The sequence below is a fragment of the Chrysemys picta genome, chromosome 2 (assembly GCF_011386835.1).
Source record: "Chrysemys picta bellii isolate R12L10 chromosome 2, ASM1138683v2, whole genome shotgun sequence".
Lineage (NCBI taxonomy): Eukaryota > Metazoa > Chordata > Testudines > Emydidae > Chrysemys > Chrysemys picta.
This window is the reverse complement of record NC_088792.1, coordinates 58,919,038-58,939,759: the sequence shown is the minus strand read 5'-3', so window position 1 is coordinate 58,939,759 and position 20,722 is coordinate 58,919,038. Positions and strand designations below refer to the sequence as shown.

General features: G+C 37.9%; 1 protein-coding gene and 1 long non-coding RNA gene across 20 annotated transcripts in view; one reads left to right on the top strand and one right to left on the bottom strand.

Annotated features, from left to right (window-relative positions):
• HDAC9 (histone deacetylase 9) overlaps positions 1-20,722 on the bottom strand; it is a 650,822-nt gene that overhangs the window by 225,068 nt on the left and 405,032 nt on the right. For 11 of the 19 annotated variants that reach the window (XR_010598283.1, XM_065583246.1, XM_065583245.1 and 8 more), the window contains 4 exons: positions 18,923-19,045; positions 16,221-16,431; positions 15,569-15,786; positions 3,712-3,981 (listed from right to left, as the gene is read on the bottom strand). Coding sequence is in view for 18 of the 19 variants with exons in the window: in XM_065583246.1 (XP_065439318.1) it covers positions 3,712-3,981; positions 15,569-15,786; positions 16,221-16,431; positions 18,923-19,045 (822 nt within the window). In the remaining variant the exon portion in view is untranslated. Of the gene's footprint in view, positions 1-1,378; positions 3,982-12,600; positions 15,787-16,220; positions 16,432-18,922; positions 19,046-20,722 lie in introns of those variants that run through there. The other 8 variants (XM_065583252.1, XM_065583250.1, XM_065583251.1 and 5 more) reach the window with 3 other exon arrangements.
• Positions 1-20,722, top strand: part of LOC122174306 (uncharacterized) — a 139,867-nt gene that overhangs the window by 49,630 nt on the left and 69,515 nt on the right. The gene's annotated exons all lie outside the window — the stretch shown is intronic.

Here is a 20,722-nt window from a genome sequence, read left to right as displayed (position 1 = left end):
TTTGACAACAGGACTGCATAGGTGCCTATTGTTCTAAAGAAGAGACATCTTACCTCTTGAAAAAATTACGGTATTTATTTGACTTTTGTTTCATTGCAACTTGCTTGGAAACATGGCTAACAAAAATCTTTTAGCTACACTCAGAAAATGAATGCTGTAAAATAAGATCTTGGATTATAGATGGAAAATGTTTTAAACTGCTATTCTGACATGTTTATTAAAACAACAGGCCTCATTTCAAAAAAAATTGTCAGCAGTATTAACTATTTAAAGACTTCAATTTATATATACGTGATCGATATGGTAAGTTGTTACAGCAGTATGGTTAATGCCTATTAACCTGTTTAACTTTTGCAAAATTAAGCCTTTTAGCATTATTCTTTTTAGCTAGTAAGTATTTTGAGTATCACTCATATCAGGGAAAAGTAATGCTCATACAATTAACTGTAATGAAAAACTCTATTTATGGAAATGTTTGTTTATTCATATCTATTTATTTTACCTGAAACCATTTATCTTAGTGCAAGAACCACTGGAAGTGAAAGAGTTAAGAACTTAACCATTGCAGAGTTAGAAAAGATGGATAATCATTCTGCCAAGCTACCTTTTCAATATCTGATTTTCTGGATCCTTTATTTGCCCTTCACACACCTTTTTGTAGAAAAATTTCAGAGACTACTAACAATGAAAATAGTTATGTATATTGGAATGATATTTATCTTTGTAAAAGGTAAAGCAAAGTTAGGGTCCAACTCAGGAAAGCATCACCCGCCATTCAGCAAAGCACTTAAGCATATGCTTAACTTTAAGCATGTGCTTACAGTGCTTTTCCGAATCCGTGTTGAAAACCACCCTCTAATTAGTCTGAAGTTCTCTCTCCAGATTTGTATTAATAGGTAAACCTTGTTTTAACCAAGGTTTCAAGAGACATCCAAAACTTTTGTCAGTTTCAGATCAACAGATTTTAGGTTATATATGAATTTTGGAAATAGGAATGGAAATGATTTTCAAATAGCTCACACATTGGCTAATCAGGGGTCAGAAAATTTGGGTTTGTCTGCATTTTATTTGTTCTGTATGTTACCATTGATGATCACGTGTCCAAGACAAATGCCATGATGGGAAAATGAGCATGCATAGATATTATTTCCATTTGTTTTACAGTTTATAATGGCTGATGTAGGATCATATAACAGACCAAAATAGACTTTGTGTAATCATTGTAAAAATAGTGTAATAAAAAATCTTGCTCCTAAAAGCTTTAATGGATTTTTTTCAACAATGCATAGCCAGCAGATTTGGTTATACAAAAAACAGAGCACCAACTAAAATTTATCAACTTTACACAAAGCCAGATATATGAAAGGGGATCTCCTTTAAAAAAAAAAAAACTTTATTTGAGAAAGAAATAGACTTATATCAGAAGGCAAGAAAGGGAACATACAAACAGAATATATTTACAACACAAAACAAGAGATCACCTCCAAAGGTGTAGATTATAATAAATACAGTAGATTTTAAATGTAAGAGACATTTATCAATTAGAAATATGGTTATTTAACCCAGTTTTCCTTTTCACTGGTTCCAGGTAGTTTCTTGATTCAATTCAGGGGCTATCAAATTTGAATAGAATAAAAGTCCACTGGCTTTACCTGGGTAACTCTCCTGAATGACACTATAAAAATATCTTTTGTTTGTTACATGTCTTTGAAATGATATTGTACAAAAGTCTCCTCATTTGCAAGTTCCTCTGTAAATAAAATGTATTTTAAAAGAATCACTATCCCTTTTTGGTGAGGCTGAAATTAGGCTTGGTAGGAAATGAAATATATACAGAATGGGAAAATACATATTTCCATCTTTATATGCTTCATAATGTTGAATGTCTATGTTATTTCCCCCCTTTGTATTTAAGTGTGGAGGTGGGGGGGGAGGGAATATATTTAAGCAAAAAACATATATTGTCAATTAGCAAGTCTTTCCTATCAAAGCTGATGTTAATGTTTCAGGAGGCATTTCTTTTACAGCAACTATTTAAGTCATTTAATTTGTTTGGAGACTTTTTAAGGAAAAGGATAATGTATCTTTAGAAGTTGCAACATTTTATAAGGGACTTTTATAATATTAGAGCAAACTGTAAACAACACATACTAATAACATATATTAGAACAATTTCTAACTTTGGCAAAACAGCTATCTCTTTTGAAACAGGATACTGCACCTTAAAATACCTTAGCTTTAGAAATATAAATATTTTTAATAGAAAAAAACCTGACAGGACTCCAGGTCAGTTTTGGATTATCCATATTAAAGAGATCTTAATACAATGAATCTTTAACTAGCTTAACAAAAGTAAACCTATAAAACAAGGTAAACATATCAAAAGGGAATATGAAGGAAATGTTTCACTGGAAAGCTTCCTTAACAATTTCCCTACTCGCTTTGTTATTTTCTTTGACAATAAATCAATTCATAGAGTGCCCTTTAAAAACAGAGTAAAACACTATCCATCCCCCCATTCCTCCCCCCCACCCCCTTACATTCCTCAGTACATGAATCACTTGGACTTCCTGTTTCCATAAGGCATTTCCTGTTCACCCCCACAGAATCACTTTTCTGCAGGAGAACAGCAGGGACCTGACAAAGTACTGACTTAAATAAACAGTGCCTTCTATTGCATTCAGAGTTGTTCTGATTTTATAGGGAAAAAAGGACACCAGCATTCTGAAAGTACAGTCTGTATAAGTGCATTTATCATTTAGCAATTTTTAAAATACTTTTTACCAATTTAAATGACCTTTTGCCACATTGGTGTCTTACACACACTGTCATTAATTTAGCATTTCAGTGAGACCCTAATGGTAAAGGCTATACAATATTATATGATTAGTCTTTATTAAAAAATATTGACTATCAGATGATAGTTCTGTTTTGTTTTTCTACAATTACACATATACCCTAATATCTGATTGGAACACAATGTTGCATATCATTCCTTGCTGATATTTGAATCTGCTTCATTTGATCATGCCTTTGTAGACAACATAATCAAATAGGGAAAAATGCACTAAGAAGTGCAAAAGGAAAAAAAACTTTTAAATAGTGCCTTGCCTTGTATGTTTACATCCACTTTGCACTCCCAATATCTCCATAATCATACTCTATACACAAACCTAGGACCCCTGGTATTGCAACCAGTATCTGCCTAATGGAGAAAACATACCTACTCTTAACAGTGTTCAAGACTACAGTATGATACATTATATACATATAGGTGAAAGGAAAAAGTCAAGACATCAGAAGAATTCAGAAACAGAGAAAGAATGTTTCATTGATCAGTTCTGGAAATGGACTCCACAACTACTGATCTCAACAAATTAGTTAAACAACAGTGAGTTCTATTTCCCTGGAACTAACTCATGTGATAGAGTCTAGAGCGAAAACAAGTTCTATGTATTATGCACTGACTTATGTAGAATAATTGAGTGCAGCAGGTATTTTCTCAGTTAGTGGCCTTTAAAAGGAGCGTCACTATGTTTTAAGAGTGCACGCAAAAGCACCAACCTTTGTTAGATTCTCTGAACACTAAAATGAAATTAGCTAGATCCATGAATCAAGACAGTCAATCTCTTATTCAAGCCCTAAAAATGCATTTGATGTTCAAATAATAACTTTAATTACAAATCCTGGAGCTAAATCTTTGCCTATTACCTGTTGCATAAAAGCAGCCTGCTCCCCAGATTCCATTTGCTGGGTTTGATTATCGTCATCAGTGTCCAGTGGCTCCTCTTTCACTTTCACAGCCCCCACATGCTGTCCTATTCTGTCATCCACACAAATGCTGCAGCTGTCATCCCTAATGCTGTTACCACTAGAGGGAGCCCTTTCTTCCTGCATAGCATGATCTCCATGAAGCTCTTCTTCAGCTTCTTCTAGATGATTGCCAGGCTGCTTTAACTGTTCGATGGATTTAGAGAGCATCTGAAAAAGAGAGAGAGACACAGACAGACAAATTAAAGTTACTGCCAATATTTCTCCACAAATGCCACATGCTAAGGATTACTATATTTGTATTGACAAGTGAGTCAAAACTTTCCTGGAAAAACTAGTTAAACTTCTGCTGCAAAGTTGCATCATTATCGGAACGAAGAATGTAAGCTCCTCACTAACAAGATCCTACCTTCTTTCAATTTAGAAGATTGTACAAATATAGCATTTTATAGTAATATTAAATTTAATAATAATAATACATAATATAGCAACATAGTAAACAGATGTTTATAAATACTTACATCTAGAATTTTTTTTAAAATGATATTCTCCTTTAAAATACCTTAGCAGTCAAACATAAATGTTTTTAATTCAAATGTATGACTTGAACGTCAGTACATTTTACATAATATAGTTTGCGTGGAACTTCTAACAAGCTTAACATAATTAACGATACACAAAAATATAAAGAGGGGAGAATTAAGTAATTAAAAGCATTTTTCCAAATCTCCCCACTCATTTTGCATGTACAGCTTGTAAATACTGGAAGGCTGAAAAACAGGGATATTCAAAATTTCAGCAGCTTAAAGGTTAATATATTTTTCCTATCTAATTTAGTCTGCACCTGTGGAACTAAATTTTGTGGTAAACATTTCCCCATTTATCTTCTGCATAGCACAGAAACTTCTGCTTTTGTTAGATTCTGTGCTTTGCTGGGTTTCCCTCTTTCCTGTCATTGATGGAGCTATGCCAATTTACACCAGTGAAGGCTCTAGGGCCCTTATTTTAAGTGGCAGTTAGCTTTTAGCAGATCTTGTTGTTAAAATATTATCAGTATTGAAACCTGTTTACTGATGATAGAAAGAAAAGAGATCATGATTTACTAGAACTCAAATAAGTAGCCACATGGAAGCTGCCCTAATAATGAAAAGAAATTTTTATGAGGTGGCAAAAAGTAATTTGCAATTTGCAAAATGTGACACAGGCTAAATCTTGTGGAATCCTGGTACAGAACCCCAAAGTGAAGTGTCTATTAGAAGGGAAGGGGAGGTGGTGCAAGGTGATGTCTACCAGGACACAGAGAATCAATGAATTTCAAACCGTGAATAGCACTGGTCAGGATATAAACTTTGGCCCAGATCCACAAAGGTATTTAGGCACCCAAACCCCAGACTTAGATGCCTAAGTCCCAGTTTTAGGAACTCCTGTGATCCTCAAAAGGCTGTCTAACCCTAAATGTTCACTGTAAGAGTTCCCTTGGTGTCTCTGTTTCCGCCTCGGAGTATGCACATTGCTACCCCACTCTAGGCATCTGCCTATCTCCTGCCTAAGCATCAGTGTGATCCACAAAGTGGGGGGAAGATAGATGCTCTGCCCCTATTGGGCCCAATCCAGTAGGTGTGCTCAGAGACCGCCTACTGGAAAAGGTCCCATTCAAAACTGGTGGGTGGGAAGTGGGGGATGCCCATTCAATAACTTTCAATCCAGTGGTTAGAGCACTCACCTGGGATGTGGGCAGCCCAGGTTTAGTTCTTCCCTCTGCCTGCTGGGGAAAATAATTTGAATAGGGATCTCCCATCTTTCAGGTGAATACTCCAACCACTAAGCTATGGAATATTCTGATGTGGAGCCTCCCTCAATCTCTCGTATTGAAGCTGTTCCACTGTGTACAAATAAGGGGTCATTGGAGCAGGGGGACTGGACCTCTGGTCTCCCCATTTCCAAGCTACAGAGTCTCTCTGGCCCAATCACTCTAATTAATTATCCCCAGGTGAGATTGAAGGGGCCCCACCATCAGACTATCTCATAGTTCAGTGGTTAGGGCACTCCCCTGAACAGGGAGACTCCTGTTCAAACCCTTTCTCTCCCTCTTGTAGAGAAATGAAAATTGAACCTGGGCCTCCCACATCCCAGGCGTGTGTTCTAACCACTGGGCTAAAATGTTTAAGGTGGACACCAGAACCACCAGCCCCATCACCTCCTCCAGCCATTTTGTGTGGAGTGAAGCTGGCCCCTAACTCTTTCTCACAAGAAATAACTTAGGCGCCTAAGCCACCTGGCTCCAAAAGGGGGCGCTGCTGGCTGTGGCTCACAAGCGGAGATAGGTGCCTCCCAGCAGCTCAGACTTAGGTATCTATCTCCATGAGAGGGTCCCATTGGCTAGTTTAGGTGGCTCCTTGCTTAGCATGCTGGCTTTTGTGGAGAGCATTCTTAGGCACCTCTCTCTCTCCCCATTCATTGTATAGGGAGCCTAAGCACTTAACTCAAGCTTTACGGATTGCTTTGTTGTTGCTGCAATTTTCAAGGTTCTGGAAAGCTAGCTCTTGCAATGCTCACCGTCACAATGCCTAAGTGTCTTTGTGGATCCGGGCCTTCCTGTCTGTGCAGCTCACATGGAACTCCCTGTTGAAATTATAGCAAATCCTCACAGAGCACAGGTATCAGTGAAAACACTGCCAGCCGTCTGCTCGCTTAAATGTCTGCTGCAGTGTAAGAGGACTTGCTGATGCAGGAAGGTGTGTTTTGCACTTTTTTGTGTGAGCTTCTGGAATGTGGTCCAGTAACTGCACCTCTAACTTGCTGGAAAAGATGCAACTGGGCCTGAACCTGCAAATGCCTAATCACAGAAATAGTCATTATTCATGCGAGCATATTGATGTGAAGTGAATAAGAATTTACAGAATCAAGCCCAAGATTTATGGATAGAGAATTCTTCTGTGGTAGCAGAGTCATGTCTTTGGGGAAAAATGTAGAATATTTTCAGATCTGCACTGGCTTGAATAGAGGTTGGCAGAAAATTTTCAGTGAAGAGTCCCTCTATTCTGGAACTTATTCTCCTTTTGGTGCAGCAGAGCCCAGATGTGATATTTATTTTCCAAAGGTTGTTTTTTTTTCCTCATAGGGGAGGCTTAATGTGGTATGAGTGGATTGGGAAGAAGAGATTTATGGTAGTTTGAGATATTTATCCAATAGCATTTTGTATAATGTTTAAAAACTTAATAAATAATGTGCAGGTCCCTAAAATTTGGGAGTAGTGTTTTTTATAAACGCAAAACATCCCTTTTAGGCTGTCGTCCACCTCCAGAATCATGGGCCAGTGTGAAAGAGAAGGCTTTATGATCCTCATTGATTGAGGCAAGGGCAGAATTAACACCCACTTTCATCCATGTAGACATAGGATTTATGAGCAAAGTTCTGGAGGCCATAAAATCATCTTCTATCCTATTCCTAGATCCCATATCTACAACACATCAGTCAGATTGTTTCGCATAAACATTAGGAAGCACTGAGGAGATTAATTGAAACAAAGAGCTACACCTCCTGGGCACTAATCATTAGCACTAACCAAGGCCTGCAGCAGCAAAAAAATAATAATTAAAAAAAAGTTACTTTACCATTGTTGATCCTGAACAAGTTGTGTGTGTTATAGGGATAACTGTTCATTCCCCCACAGTAGGGCAAGATTACCCAGGCAATTGAAGGTGCTGAGCCTACAAGCAGATGCGTGCACCCACTTGTGCAGCTGCATTTGCAGAATCAGCGCCTATGTCTAATAGTACATCTATTAAAGAAAAATATGTCCATGATGAAAGTCTTCAGACATGAGAGAGAACCCTTTTGGGTACTGGTACTGAGGGCCGCAGCAGCCCACTTAAAAATTATCTCTGTTATGTTCTAGTATTCATCAATCACTTCAAATGCATCTTCAGTGCTGCAGGTGGCATCGTTATAAGCAGAGGAATCCCTGCTAGCGTAACTAACGCCAACTGACTCCTTATAAAGAAGAATCTGGAAAATTTCTTAGATCATACCAGTAAATCTCTTCCAGTTATTTCTCAGGGGCTAATGCTGCCCAAGAAGGCAGTGGAGCTAACTACATGTATTCACAATAGTAGACTATTCTCTGTCTTTTTGTTAAACATCTGTTGGTGATCCTGCAGCAAAATAAAATTAAAGAGAGTCTGGCTGCTGGCTGGCTAGCAAGCAAACACAAACTAAAACATCTGTGAGACAGATAATCATATACAGCTAGCGTGAGTCACTGATGCTGATCCATCTGTAAAACATTCCATATGCCAGTTGTTTGACATCAGGTGGGTTACTCGGGAGGAGAATCCAAGAGAGACTGAGAGCTAGTCCACAGCACAGTTAAGGAGCATATTTCATTTCCTTATTGCTCTCCTTTCTTCTGTACTTTCTCACTTTTATGTGGGCTTGTTCGCCTTCATGCTACTGTATGGCACTGTTCCTGAACGCTGATGAGGCTACTGATGCAACCCCATTGTAGCATGTGCTCAAATGCATTTTTGGATGACCTAATGAGTAGAGTGATGCAAGCACCTATAGGAGGAGTATTTTATTCTTAGACTACATTTAGTGATAGCATGCATTTAAATTTGCAATATTGCTGTGTTAGAGTCTGATCCTGAATTACTGAAGTCAATTGGAAATTTGCTAAAGACTTCACTGGGATCAAGGCCTTTGTAAGTAATAAATTTGTGCCTTGATTCATAGATCTCAAAGTGCTTTACCAGGTGGGTATACATTGTTTTCCCTATTTCTGAAGAAATAAAAATATGGCAATATCTTTCCCAAGACCACATGGCAGATTAGAAGACGGAACCTTGAGTTTCCTTGAGTCCCAGCCATGTTCAGTCAACTAGTCTACAGCTACTTCTCCCTCCCTCCTTGAACTTTCATTTTGTTAATGTGGTTTAAAAGATAGTGCCAAGCTATCATATTATATTGACAAATATACCTGATACCACAAGGCTCTTCTAATCACATATATTCATCATTAATGATCTGGATGATTGGATGGATTGCACCCTCAGCAAGTTCGTGGATGACACTAAGCTGGGAGGAGAGGTAGATACGCTGGAGGGTAGGGATAGGGTCCAGAGTGACCTAGACAAATTGGAGGATTGGGCCAAAAGAAATCTGATGAGGTTCAACAGAGATAAGTGCAGAGTCCTGCAATTAGGACGAAAGAATCTCATGCACTCCTAAAGGCTGGGGACCAACTGGCTAAGCGGCAGTTTTGCAGAAAAGGACCTGGGGATCATCAGTGGACGAGAAGATGGATATGAGTCAACAGTATGTCCTTGTTGCCAAGTAGGCTAATGGCATATTGGGCTGCATTAGTAGGAGCATTGCCAGCAGAGTGAGGGAAGTGATTATTCCCCTCTATTCGGCACTGGTGAGGCCACATCTGGAGTATTGCATCTAGTTTTGCCCCCCCCCCCACTATAGAAAGGATGTGGAGAAATTGGAGAGTCCAGCGGAGGGCAATGATAATGATTAGGGGGCTGGGGCACATGACTTACGCGGAGAGGCTGAGGGAATTGGGCTTAATTAATCTGCAGAAGAGAAGAATGAGGGGGAATTTGATAGCAGCCTTCAACTACCTGAAGGGGGGGTTCCAAAGAGGATGGAGCTAGGCTGTTCTCAGTGGTGGCAGATGATAGAACAGGAAGCAATGGTCTCAAACTGCAGTGGGGGAGGTTTAGGTTGGATATTAGGAAAAACTATTTCACTAGGAGGGTGGTGAAATCTCCATCCTTAGAGGTTTTTAAGGCCTGGCTTGACAAAGCCCTGGCCGGGATGATTTAGTTGGGGTTGATCCTGCTTTGAGCAAGGGGTTGGACTAGATGACCTCCTGAGGTCTCTTCCAACCCTAATCTTCTATGATTCAATGATATGTTAGAAACATCAGTTTATACTTTACTTCCTGATATTACTCCTTCAACTTGTCTGATCATTTTGTTTCTGAATCTATAGCTAAATACATAGATTTGGATACTGAGAATGACTATGATGTTTGCTAGTATGAATATTTAGTAATAGTTTTGGAAAGAGGAGTTTGAGCTCTAATGAGACTATACTTTAAAATAATGATAAAGCCATGTTTCAGATAATGTTCTAAATTAGAATTGTACAAATTAGCCTTCTCCAAAGCAACATGCATACATTTTAGAGTTATTCAAATTGAGACAGCAGCTTAGAGAATGACCTCAAGCTACTGTAACCCATATTATTTCATTTTTTTGTTTTAAGGAAATTAAGCTGTAAGGAATATGCATAAGCATTGTATAATTACAAGAGTCCAACCAGAAAAGACATTAAAAGACAATTGTGGCTGCTTAGCTGCATAGGAAAATGGGGAGAGTGCATAAATCATCTGGCCATTGAACATAGGCCTTTTATAGCTCTTTCCATGGCATGCGTGTATCCTTTACAATGAATAAGCTGTTGTAAAATCCATAATTTCCTGATACTATTTAAATGAAATGTTTCTACAAACATACGAGGTACGAGGCACCGAGAGTGAACCTGCAGCAACAGCCATGTACATTGATTTCCATCAGAACGTAATCACCTTATTTATGAATCAAACAAACATTGGAAGAGGAGGAAAAACAATTTTCCATAAGCATACGTTTTTTGAATCAACGTATCCATGCACTTAGCGAGCTAGGCTTGTAAGCAGCTATGCTTGCACACCTAGTGTATGGGTATGTTTGAAAATTTTGTATTGAGCATGTACAATAGACACTAAAGAGTCAGCTGTTCATTCAAAATTGTATTCTAAAGTAAGCATTGGTGCTAGTTCTCAATAAATAATCTGTCTATGGCAACGCATTATTCATTGGTTGTTGCTATAGCCTTGTCCAAAAAAGCGGGATTAGACTTTTTAAAACAGGAAGTGTGTTTGTGGGGTTCCCTCCTCCACCCCTTGCTGGACCTGGTGATAAGGATATGATGGAGAGCCAGATCCTGAGCTGGAGTGAACTCAATGGAAGTATGTCAATTTACAACAGCAGAAGATCTGGCCCAGACACAGTTTTAGCAGTTGCCAAGAATTAGTTGACCGCATTAAAAGTTCCTATTGGAAAAACCTCAGCTTCTTTTGTCAACAAACTCATGTCAAGAACTAGAAACCTCCAAATTATTTTCCCACTCCTTATATGCTTTATCTCAGTTATTATCATCATCTAAAGTACTCGCATTTCATTTCCCCATGTATTTTTCTTTCCTCAGAGTCATGCCTAACCATTGTTTTCTCATCCAAGTAAAAGACTTTATGAACAGATTAACAGCCTGGAGTGAAAACTGAAGGTCAAGCCCTCCTTCTTTTATCTTTTAGTTATGAAAGCAGCATTGGGAATGATAATGTATATTGCAAACTGTCCCATAACTTGACTGTTTAATTTCCCTCTCCAATACAAAGTTTCATCATTACAATGTAATATTGAACACTTAGTACAATATAAAGATGTTATGTAACAACAATATGGGGATGTGCTCCTATACTGATGGGGTAAAGTCCTTGTCACATCAAAATCTTTGGGAGTTTTGCCATCAACTTCATTAGGGCCAGGATTTCACCCACAGTCTGCACTGATGTAAACCACTTCTAAAGAAACAGAGCATGTTTCCTTAATCCCCTCACTGCTTTAATTTCTGAGGTTTACCTACATTCAAACATCTGCCAATGGCCTTGTGTTTATATTAATTATGCAGAAATCACATCTTTTAAGTAGTAAGGTCAAGGTTCTTTAGATACCCAAATAACATAAGGAGCCAAACAGTACGATTTTTGTTGCAGTGTCAGTTTTCTGGTACCTGCTACAATAAGTTTAACTGGGTTCCTAGACATGCTATTCCTTTTATTGGGTAAAATGAAGTTCTAAAATGTTGATCAAAGGACTCCACAAGGAAACAAGCTGTCATTTGGACAGAAGTGTATTAAATCTGACAACAGCAAAGCCTATCTTCCAAAAGAAAAGCCCAGTTCAGGTTTCCACACATTTGATTTTTCAAAAGCAAGGGCAAGGCTTTCCACCTACTTCTGGATGGGATGTCAAAATTTGCATTTCAGCTAGAATGTTTTGAGAAGGTCAGTGTACTAGATCCCATAGGTATAAATGTCAGACTCCAGTGAGGAGGTATACTATTTCCCACATCAAAAACCTGCCATCTGACAATTGACCAGAAGTAGTCCACAGGGAAATCTTCTCTTTGTTACTAAGGATAGAAGCACACCTCTTGGCTCAATGATTTGTTTCTTTTTAGAATGGAAATGATCCAGGGAAATCTTTACCTCTGGCCTGTTAGGTTTTGTTTTTTATCACTCTAATCACAGCCTTGGCTTGTGGCTGGAAGTATATTCCCCTTACAAAGAAAAGGAACCATATTTTATGCCTGTAGTTTTGCAAACACTAATGCTTTACAAATCATGAGTTTAGCTGTGTAGCCGCTGTTTTTCCCTTGTCACTGCTATAGCTCGATTTCCCCCCCACCCCCCAATTGCCATAAAAAGAGATTCCATGACTTTCAGGAGTTTATATCATGCCATAAAAAAGTATTCCAAACTGAAACGTCAAATATAGCATTTCCATTTGCGTTATTAAAAAACGTTGATTTAAAGTTTTAAAAATAAATGTCATGAAATACCAGTCATTTCCAGAAGGGCAGAGTAAGAAGATGCAGGGGAAAGGGATAGTATCTTGTCCTGAGCTCATGACAACTGAGTGTTGTTTTAGTTAAAGAGTCTTGCCATCTTAAAAATTGCTTTTCTGGCTTTCCCAGTTACAACTGCTAAGAAAATGCTTCAGAATATCTGATTTATTAAATAAAGCACCTTTTCATAAACAAAAACTTAGGAAATAGAATGATAGATTTTTGCACATTTCACTTTACTGCCTTCTTACAGAAATGCAATGGGTAATAGGATCAGTGGAAAAACATTAGATGCACATATACACTTGGGACATGGAAAGAAGCTGCACTGTATTGTTTAAGAACCAAATAATTCAGCTTTGCAGCCATTTTTATTTTGCTTTAAATAGCCCCACAAACTAAAGTCATTAGTAGGCTATCATGAACAGATAACTTTAACTTCAAGTAGAGCAAACTTTTAGCTTATCAACCCTATCCTATACATTTGATTAATGCCTTTACAAATGTTTTAATCCAAAACAAACTGACCACCTGGAGATGAAAAGACAGTTCTGAATTATTTCTTTTTAGCAAAATTATAAGAGTGAACACGCTATTCAACACTCTGTGGTGAATAATTTCATAGTTCAGGTAAACATCCAAACCTTATTGTAAGTGAAGGGCTGTTCAATCTCAAGCAATAATTTAACACCACAATTGTATGTTTCCCTCTCATTCATATAACATTTTAAGTTACCACGGTACTCAAGATGATCACCTGCCTTCTGAGTTGTTCAGTCATCACTCTCTTCTATTGCCTCATGATGGCTGTTCTTTACATTTCATTTATTTATACACGTTCTCCCTTTAGATACATGAAGATCACCTCTTGCTTTGTGTAGGTTTGCAGAGGACAACTACATAACTAGAACAGCAGCATTTTTCAGTAATCTCTCTAAGATGTACTGTTACAAGAATGCTGACCCAGAAATCATGGCCACAATCTCGTGAGCAGAAGGCCAGTAAAAATGAGTGTGACAAAGAATTTCCAAGTGCCATTGGGCCACTGAATACTATAGTCCTTGCTAATTTCGACCATAGACGTAAATCAGTGGCTAGATGGTGCTGACTGGCTGAACATGGCACAGTTAAGGCCAAACCTTTACCCACAATAAATAAGAGCAATATTTCAGAAGCATTTATTCTCCAATGCCAATGCGTAATTAACTAATTAAGTGCATGTGTCTCCAGATGTGATTAGTCCCCCAAATTTTTGTTTCTTTTCTTAAAATTGCATTTTAACCAAGAAAAACAACTTCGCAATGGAACCATAGACTAAATACAGCCTTTACAGTCCAGTTCCTATTCGGTAAAAATGTATGCATGGGTAAAATTAAAAGATTAGTAACCACTACTTCAGTATCATTCCATTCTGACGTTGTTTGATTCAAGTTTCATTAGATATAATTAGGATAGATGCATCTAAAGCTCATATTATTTATCCCTAAAAGCTACAGACTGTCTTACAATAGAATCACAGGTTTATCTTTCATACAAATATAGATTTGATTCACTTTGTGAAAAAAACCATGATCATTGTTTGCTTTGGATACCCTTAAACAATACAAAGACTCAGTCCTTTACCCGGTAATAAAAAGTTCTCTTTTCTTCGGACAATTGAGGGCAGGTGAAATATTTTCAAAACCTGGAGGCTACAAGATGTACATTATGCCATCTTGATTAAACATATGGAACGCATACTCGAAGAAAAGCCAACTGGAGTCCTAGTTGAGTAATCAAAACACCCTAGCTGAGAGGGGTTAACATGCAAGGATCAGCTCTGAACTTTGAAGTTTTCTGGTCTTCATTTTTCCTAATTAAGACAAGATTTAATAACCAAACCACTGTACAAACTATATACTTAAACTCTGGGTTTGTTTCTAATTTTGTTGGGAATTCCTAACAGATTCCAAGGAATCAGCACCCCCTGAGAGAAGTTCACCAGTGAGATAGGTTGATCCTTTCTCCAATGTACAAGGGCAACATGCCTGCTTTTCATCTTATTTTCTCCCATATGACTGGCTTTCATATATACCCATCAAATAATTCTCTGACAAGACAGAAAAAGGAAAGATGCATTGATTCATATGTGCCAAAATTATTCAAAGCAGGCTGGCAAACATGTATTTAACTTCAACTTGAAAATGAGTATAGTACAATCAGTAAGATGGAAGGGTGTGCACTAAAAAGGTTCTCCTGGGATTAGATCATTTAATTACTCACATATCTCAGCATTGGAGTGTGGCATTGTTCATGGCTACAACTTATCTTTTGATGAAGTGTTGGCTCTCTCTTTTATAAAACGATACTGTCTCTGCTATGAATATAGCTAGATTCTAACACCCTTTGTTCATTCATCTCCAAGTAGTCCTATTGATTTCTTACAAAATAAGGTATTTCTTTACATAAGAAACAGTAGTAGATTTGGGCCCCAAATTTATTAGTAGCAATAGTTGGTTCTCTCTGACACATTAATCTTTTATCCTGACATGCAGGCAGTGAACATTTTGTTACTTGTCAATTTTATATGGAAAGCAGTGTCTTGATACGTTATAAAAATCTTGCTTTGGCTGATCAGTAAAGCCTCTAAATGGAAAAGGAAGCTGATTTTGAAGAACTACCAATGTATTGTTCACCATTAATCAAGTAAGCTTAAAATATGAATCACAGGTAGCAACACAGAATTGCCTCCCAACAGTGAAATGGGAAGTGAAATAAGTCAGAAATAAATCCAATAACCTTTTGAGGAATCATTTATCAATACAACCGGAAACTGATTTAAAATGGTAATTTAAAACTTCAAGAGAATCTGGTTGCTGTTTCATTTAATTTCATTTTTCCTGATGCCAATGCCCAGAGAACCAACTTTGGACAATCTTTAGGAACGACAGAAAATGGATGTCTAGTCTAACAGTAACACTCACACCCACACCCGACATGCCTATGTATATATAATGTGCACATGTAGCAGGGACTTGTGTGCTGCTCAAGTACAGCATTGTACCAGTTATCCACACTATCTTGTTAGTCTTTCATTCTCTGTGTGTATTGGAAAGGCTTTAGTTTGGGAGCTCACTTTGTTCATGTGAATCTGTTGCTGGTACTGTTTCTGCTTCTCCAGGAACTGCTGGTGCTGCTGCTGAATGACCAGCTGGGCCAAAGTGCTCTGAGGCAGTGGAGCTGACTGGGTTCGATTCAGGGGCCTATGACGAGGCAACTTGTGGGCAACTCTGATGCCTGGTGAGACTCTCTCCTTTGATGCTAATGGAGACTGTGGATGGAGAGGAACCCCTCCTGCAAAAAAATGACATTTCACTCATCAAATATGAGGATCAGTAAAACTAAGAAAACATAAAAGTCAGGGAGAGCTTCAGTGTAGCCGGCATACTGAAGAACTTTGCAGTAGTATCAATAAAATGATACTCCTAGCACATGTCCAGCAACAACAGGAAGTTTGACAGCCCCAAGAGAAAGCTACTAAGTTTTCTGTGATAATTTTATCCTTGGAGGGCAGGAGCAAGAGATTGGAGCAGATCTCACTAGAAGCAGGGGGGAAAAATCAAACACCACACTGCTTCCCTCCCCTTCCTCCCCCCCGCCCAATGGCTGAGCACTGTAGCATTCACGTATTGCATTTCATATAAAAATGAAGTCACTCTCTTGTAAAACTCCAGGTTAAAAAAACAAAAAGCTCTAAAGGACACTCCAGTGAAGCCTTTGAGAATTACCAGTCACAAGAAGCTTTTGCTGTCTCATTTGCTCCTTCAGTAACAAATGTTGCAGGAGAGCCTGATGGCTACTGTTAGGTTTTCCCTCTAGAGCAATATGAGGCTGAGCTGAAGAGGGAGGCATGTTTCCCCCATACAGTCCAGGAAGAGCCACTCCCTGCCTCAGTGTCTGGGTCTCACACTTCTGTTTTTCTTTGAGTGAAGATGAAGCCTGTGTCAAGACACAACAGAAATGTTAGCTGCTTTTCAAAGACTTGGTCCATTAGGTCTCCGCATAACTAGCTGGGCTTTTTATTGACTGAAAATGGAGACCATGACAGTTATTTTAACACAGTGGCATCAATGCACAGGGAACCTGAAATAAAGAGGTTGTTCTTGAAGGGCAAAATTGGGACCTTTCCTTACAATGGTGTGTAGGGAAGTGTGGCCCTTCCCAGTCCCCTGCATAACTCACTCAAATCAACACTTTCTGTACAGGTAGAAGGAGAGGAACAGGGGAAGCAGGTGAGCTTTGGCTTTCCACACATCCTTGTCTCACACAATAGATCAATCAGCAATACTGAGCCAAAGTGAGATGGAACATTAACTACAGCTGGTATAGAGCTGGTAAATGTTCCTTCCCCCTGAAGCAATTCCTTCTCTGGCCTACTCCTAGGGCAGCACAATTATACACTGCCTCCTTACTCAAGGTGGATTGTAAAGTAACAATCTGGTCTACAGGAGTCAATGGGAGCTGCTGGGCATTTAGCACTTTAAAGCCCCGTGATTTAATTGCCTAAATACAGACTATGGGACCTAAATTTAGGCACCCGTTTTAGAAAATCTTGACCAATTAGCATTGCAAATCTACTTCAGAGATCTCTGTTCCAGCTAATGGCTGCCTACATTTTCACTGAAAAATATAAACTAGATTTTAAAAAAGGGTTGATAAAAAAAGTAATAAATAGCAATAATAAATATCTAATTGAGTCTTCCCAGGTTGTACATGGTTGCCATTCAGTTTGTAATAGTAAAAAAGGGCTATTCCCTGATTATCTGAATTCCAGATGTTCTACTCAGGCAAACCCTAACCTTTTTCATTAAGTTTTCTGTACATACTTTTTACTTCACACTCCGCCACTGCCATTTTCTCCTGAAAAAATACCACGGTGGGCTATATTCAATTTAAATTACACTATCTTATTCTAACAATTGCATAAACATTACCTTGCAAAAATCAAATACCCTGTTTGTTCAATTTCCAAAAGTAGCATTTAGTGCTAACTGATCTCAATACAAGCTTATATGATGTGTGTGTGTTTTAAAGAGAACAGCTTTTAATTTCATGTAATAAATTACTTTGACATTACGTACTACTTGTTCTCAATTAGACAAGACATTTTTGCAGAAAGGAAACATTATTTATAAGTAGTGTATTTTGTAATGTTACTCATTTACTTATGATCAGTATCTTAACTAGACTCATTTGCTTACAAGTGTCTGATGCAAGATTCCTAGAGAATTTATTTAGAGTTGCAAAATTTTCTTTTGCAAACTTCTCCAGGTGTCTGATGTTAGAAAATAGTACCATATTTTCCCTCAGAAATTAACTAGGTAACAACAATATATCAGAGATAAGGACATTATATTGTACTGAAAAAAAAAACAGGTATGACATAAAACTTGAACTAGATTCAGCATTCAAATTAAGTACTACCTTACTGAAAAAACATAATAAAGTGCATATTTAAAATGAAACTTGCATACTATAAAGTGACACATTGTCATTTATACATCTAGAATGTATGTAAATTCTACTAAATTCAAAAGTCATACCACTGTGTCATAAATTAAATCTTAAATTGCAGAGATTTCTTTATAATATTCCATATTATTGTACAGAGTTATCATAAAACCTATTGTAAATCCTTATTTGCAGTCAAACTGAACTAAGAAGTCCTAGGGTAAAATTTTGGCCCCACTGAACTCAATGGCAAAACTTTAATTTACCCCTAAAGTTCTGTGACTTTTTCTCAACCTGATGTTCTCTTTATGAGTAAGCATGAAATGTAATTCATTAATAGACTACTGTGCTATATAGTCATGCACTTATTTTAACATTTAAATACAAAACAAAATTAAATGCAAGGGACTTCTCCAAATATATTAGCTCCAACTCAACCTGAGTCAGTATTAGAATGTCATCTTAAAGACTATTGGCTTTGGAAGGGTATTTCTGGAAGAAATGTTATTGACGATAGTAGTCACCAGTACAAAAGTAGTTCAAAAGGTCAAATTATATGACCCACCCAGGTATCTCTCACCACTTCGGTGGCTTCAAGCATTCATATCTATAATTCAGAAATTGTGTTTGGTACATCACTGTATAAGCTTTATGCTCACATTTGTTTATTCATTATTATTCAGTGTGATTATTTATTGTTTCAAGTAGTGCCCACAGTGTATCAGGTCCTGTATAACACAAATGAAATCATGGGTCTTGGCCTGAATTGCTTACACTCCAAAAAGACAAAACAGACACAGAGATGGAGATGATTTTTTGAGGGGAAAAGAGACCAGAGTATGCTTGTATTGTGAGAGAAAATAGACAGAAGAGTGAAAAGTTGAAGAGGAGGAGGTGGTGAAAGCAGGGATAAGGGAGATTGGTCTCAAAGAAAAAAACCATGATACAAAAAGGACACCCTTTTAAAGTGATCACTTACACTGAACTGGGATTGTACCGCTGGAAGTCCCAAGGTAATGTTGGGCAAAGAAGGAGAAGTATACAAACTCAACAGGTTCATCGATTCTTCATGAATCAGAATACGTTGTTGTGAAACCAAGTGCTGAAACAAGAAAAAAAATCACCTCCAGATCTGTAACACTTATTTCTATTACCCTTCGGCAACAAAAGCCAGTTAGTTAGTTATCTTTGTTAGTGTGCCTAAGATGCCAAATATTGGGGAAAAGTACTTCCTTTCCTGATATACTGAGTATCCTGAATACTGGGGCCTACTAATATTTCCCCAGTATAGCTCTGAAATTCTTTTCCTGAAATGGAGACAAATATTCACCTGCCTACCATGCTGCCTTGGTTAATCAGTTAAATTCCTATGCCGAACCAAAATGTCAAGGATTCCCTGCTCCATTACCTCTTCTCCCACCAACCACACATTCATTGCTATAGGGTCAATGGGAGTTTTGCTTGAGTAAATATTCAGGAAGGATTGCACGATATGTCTTATGGAACACTAATGCTTCATCTCTTAATGTATGTAAGGACACATATATAGCTGTATTGGATATTATTTGGATATGCTGAGGGATATCCTCCTTGCTAGAACTAGAGCAGATAACCTATATGAGATTTTCATTAAAATGGAAGAAAAAGTTCTAAAGGAGTATAATTCATATGCATTGCTGCAAACTTCACCCAACATAATTCAACACTATTCATTCTGTGTATCTTATCCCCTTGCCACTAAATTACCATTAGGCTACAGTGTTTATTATGGACGGAGAAAGTTTGAGTAAAAAGTGATTTAGGAAGCAAATGCCATTTTAAAAAAAATAATGTTAAAGAACACGGCCACCATTCCTGTTGGGTGCTGAGCTGCCCTGTAAAGTGCTTAGCCTCCTTAACTCCCTCCAGTTTCAACACCTTGCTGGATAGTCCCCATACTTGTTTTGAAACCATATGATATAATCATTTATGAAGAGGACATATAATTTCTGATATGATTTTTAAAACCACCCTGCACAGAGAAACAGGTATTCTGATAAGATCCCCCGTAAGCACTCACTTAGAATTCGGTGGGAAGAAGCAAAAAAAGGTTACCTTATCACATGCTTACTGCAAGAGGAATCTTTTTGAAACCTTTGCCATTCTGCTTTAACGGTCATGTTTTTCAACATGTGGTCTAGTATAGTTGCTTGAATTACATTTTCTGTTTAACTCTTGCTTCCCTCCCAGAACTTTTACACAATAAGAGCTACAAAGGTCTTATTAGGCTTAGGAACTCTGGCATGATATGGTCCCCAAGGGAACAACATCCCTGAAAAAGAATACCCTGTGTAACAGTATGACACAGTGACTGCTTTCTTCCCAAACAAAAAGCATATGGGGCTCCAATAATAGACCACCTCCAAGAGGGATACTGCACACTCGGGCTTTGACTAAAGTAAATATAATAACTTGTCAAGCATGTTGTGGGGAGCGGTAGATTTTCCCCTGGACAAACCTGGGATATCAATTAACTTTGGAAAATACCTTGTGCTAATACAATGCAACTTCAGACTGTCACTGAAAACTGGTGCTGCACAAAAACACAGGATGTTATTCCAAAACATAACCTTCCTCATATAGTTTGTTTGGAAATAAGACCTATCACTGAGACAATAACAGTAGAAGTCTGTATGTGTAATTTTCTCTTGGTATCTTGGGAATGCTAGAAGATAGTATATGAAAGAGAGAAGAGATATGGACTGTATGGAATGCAAGTGTCAAGAAACTGCTTCATATG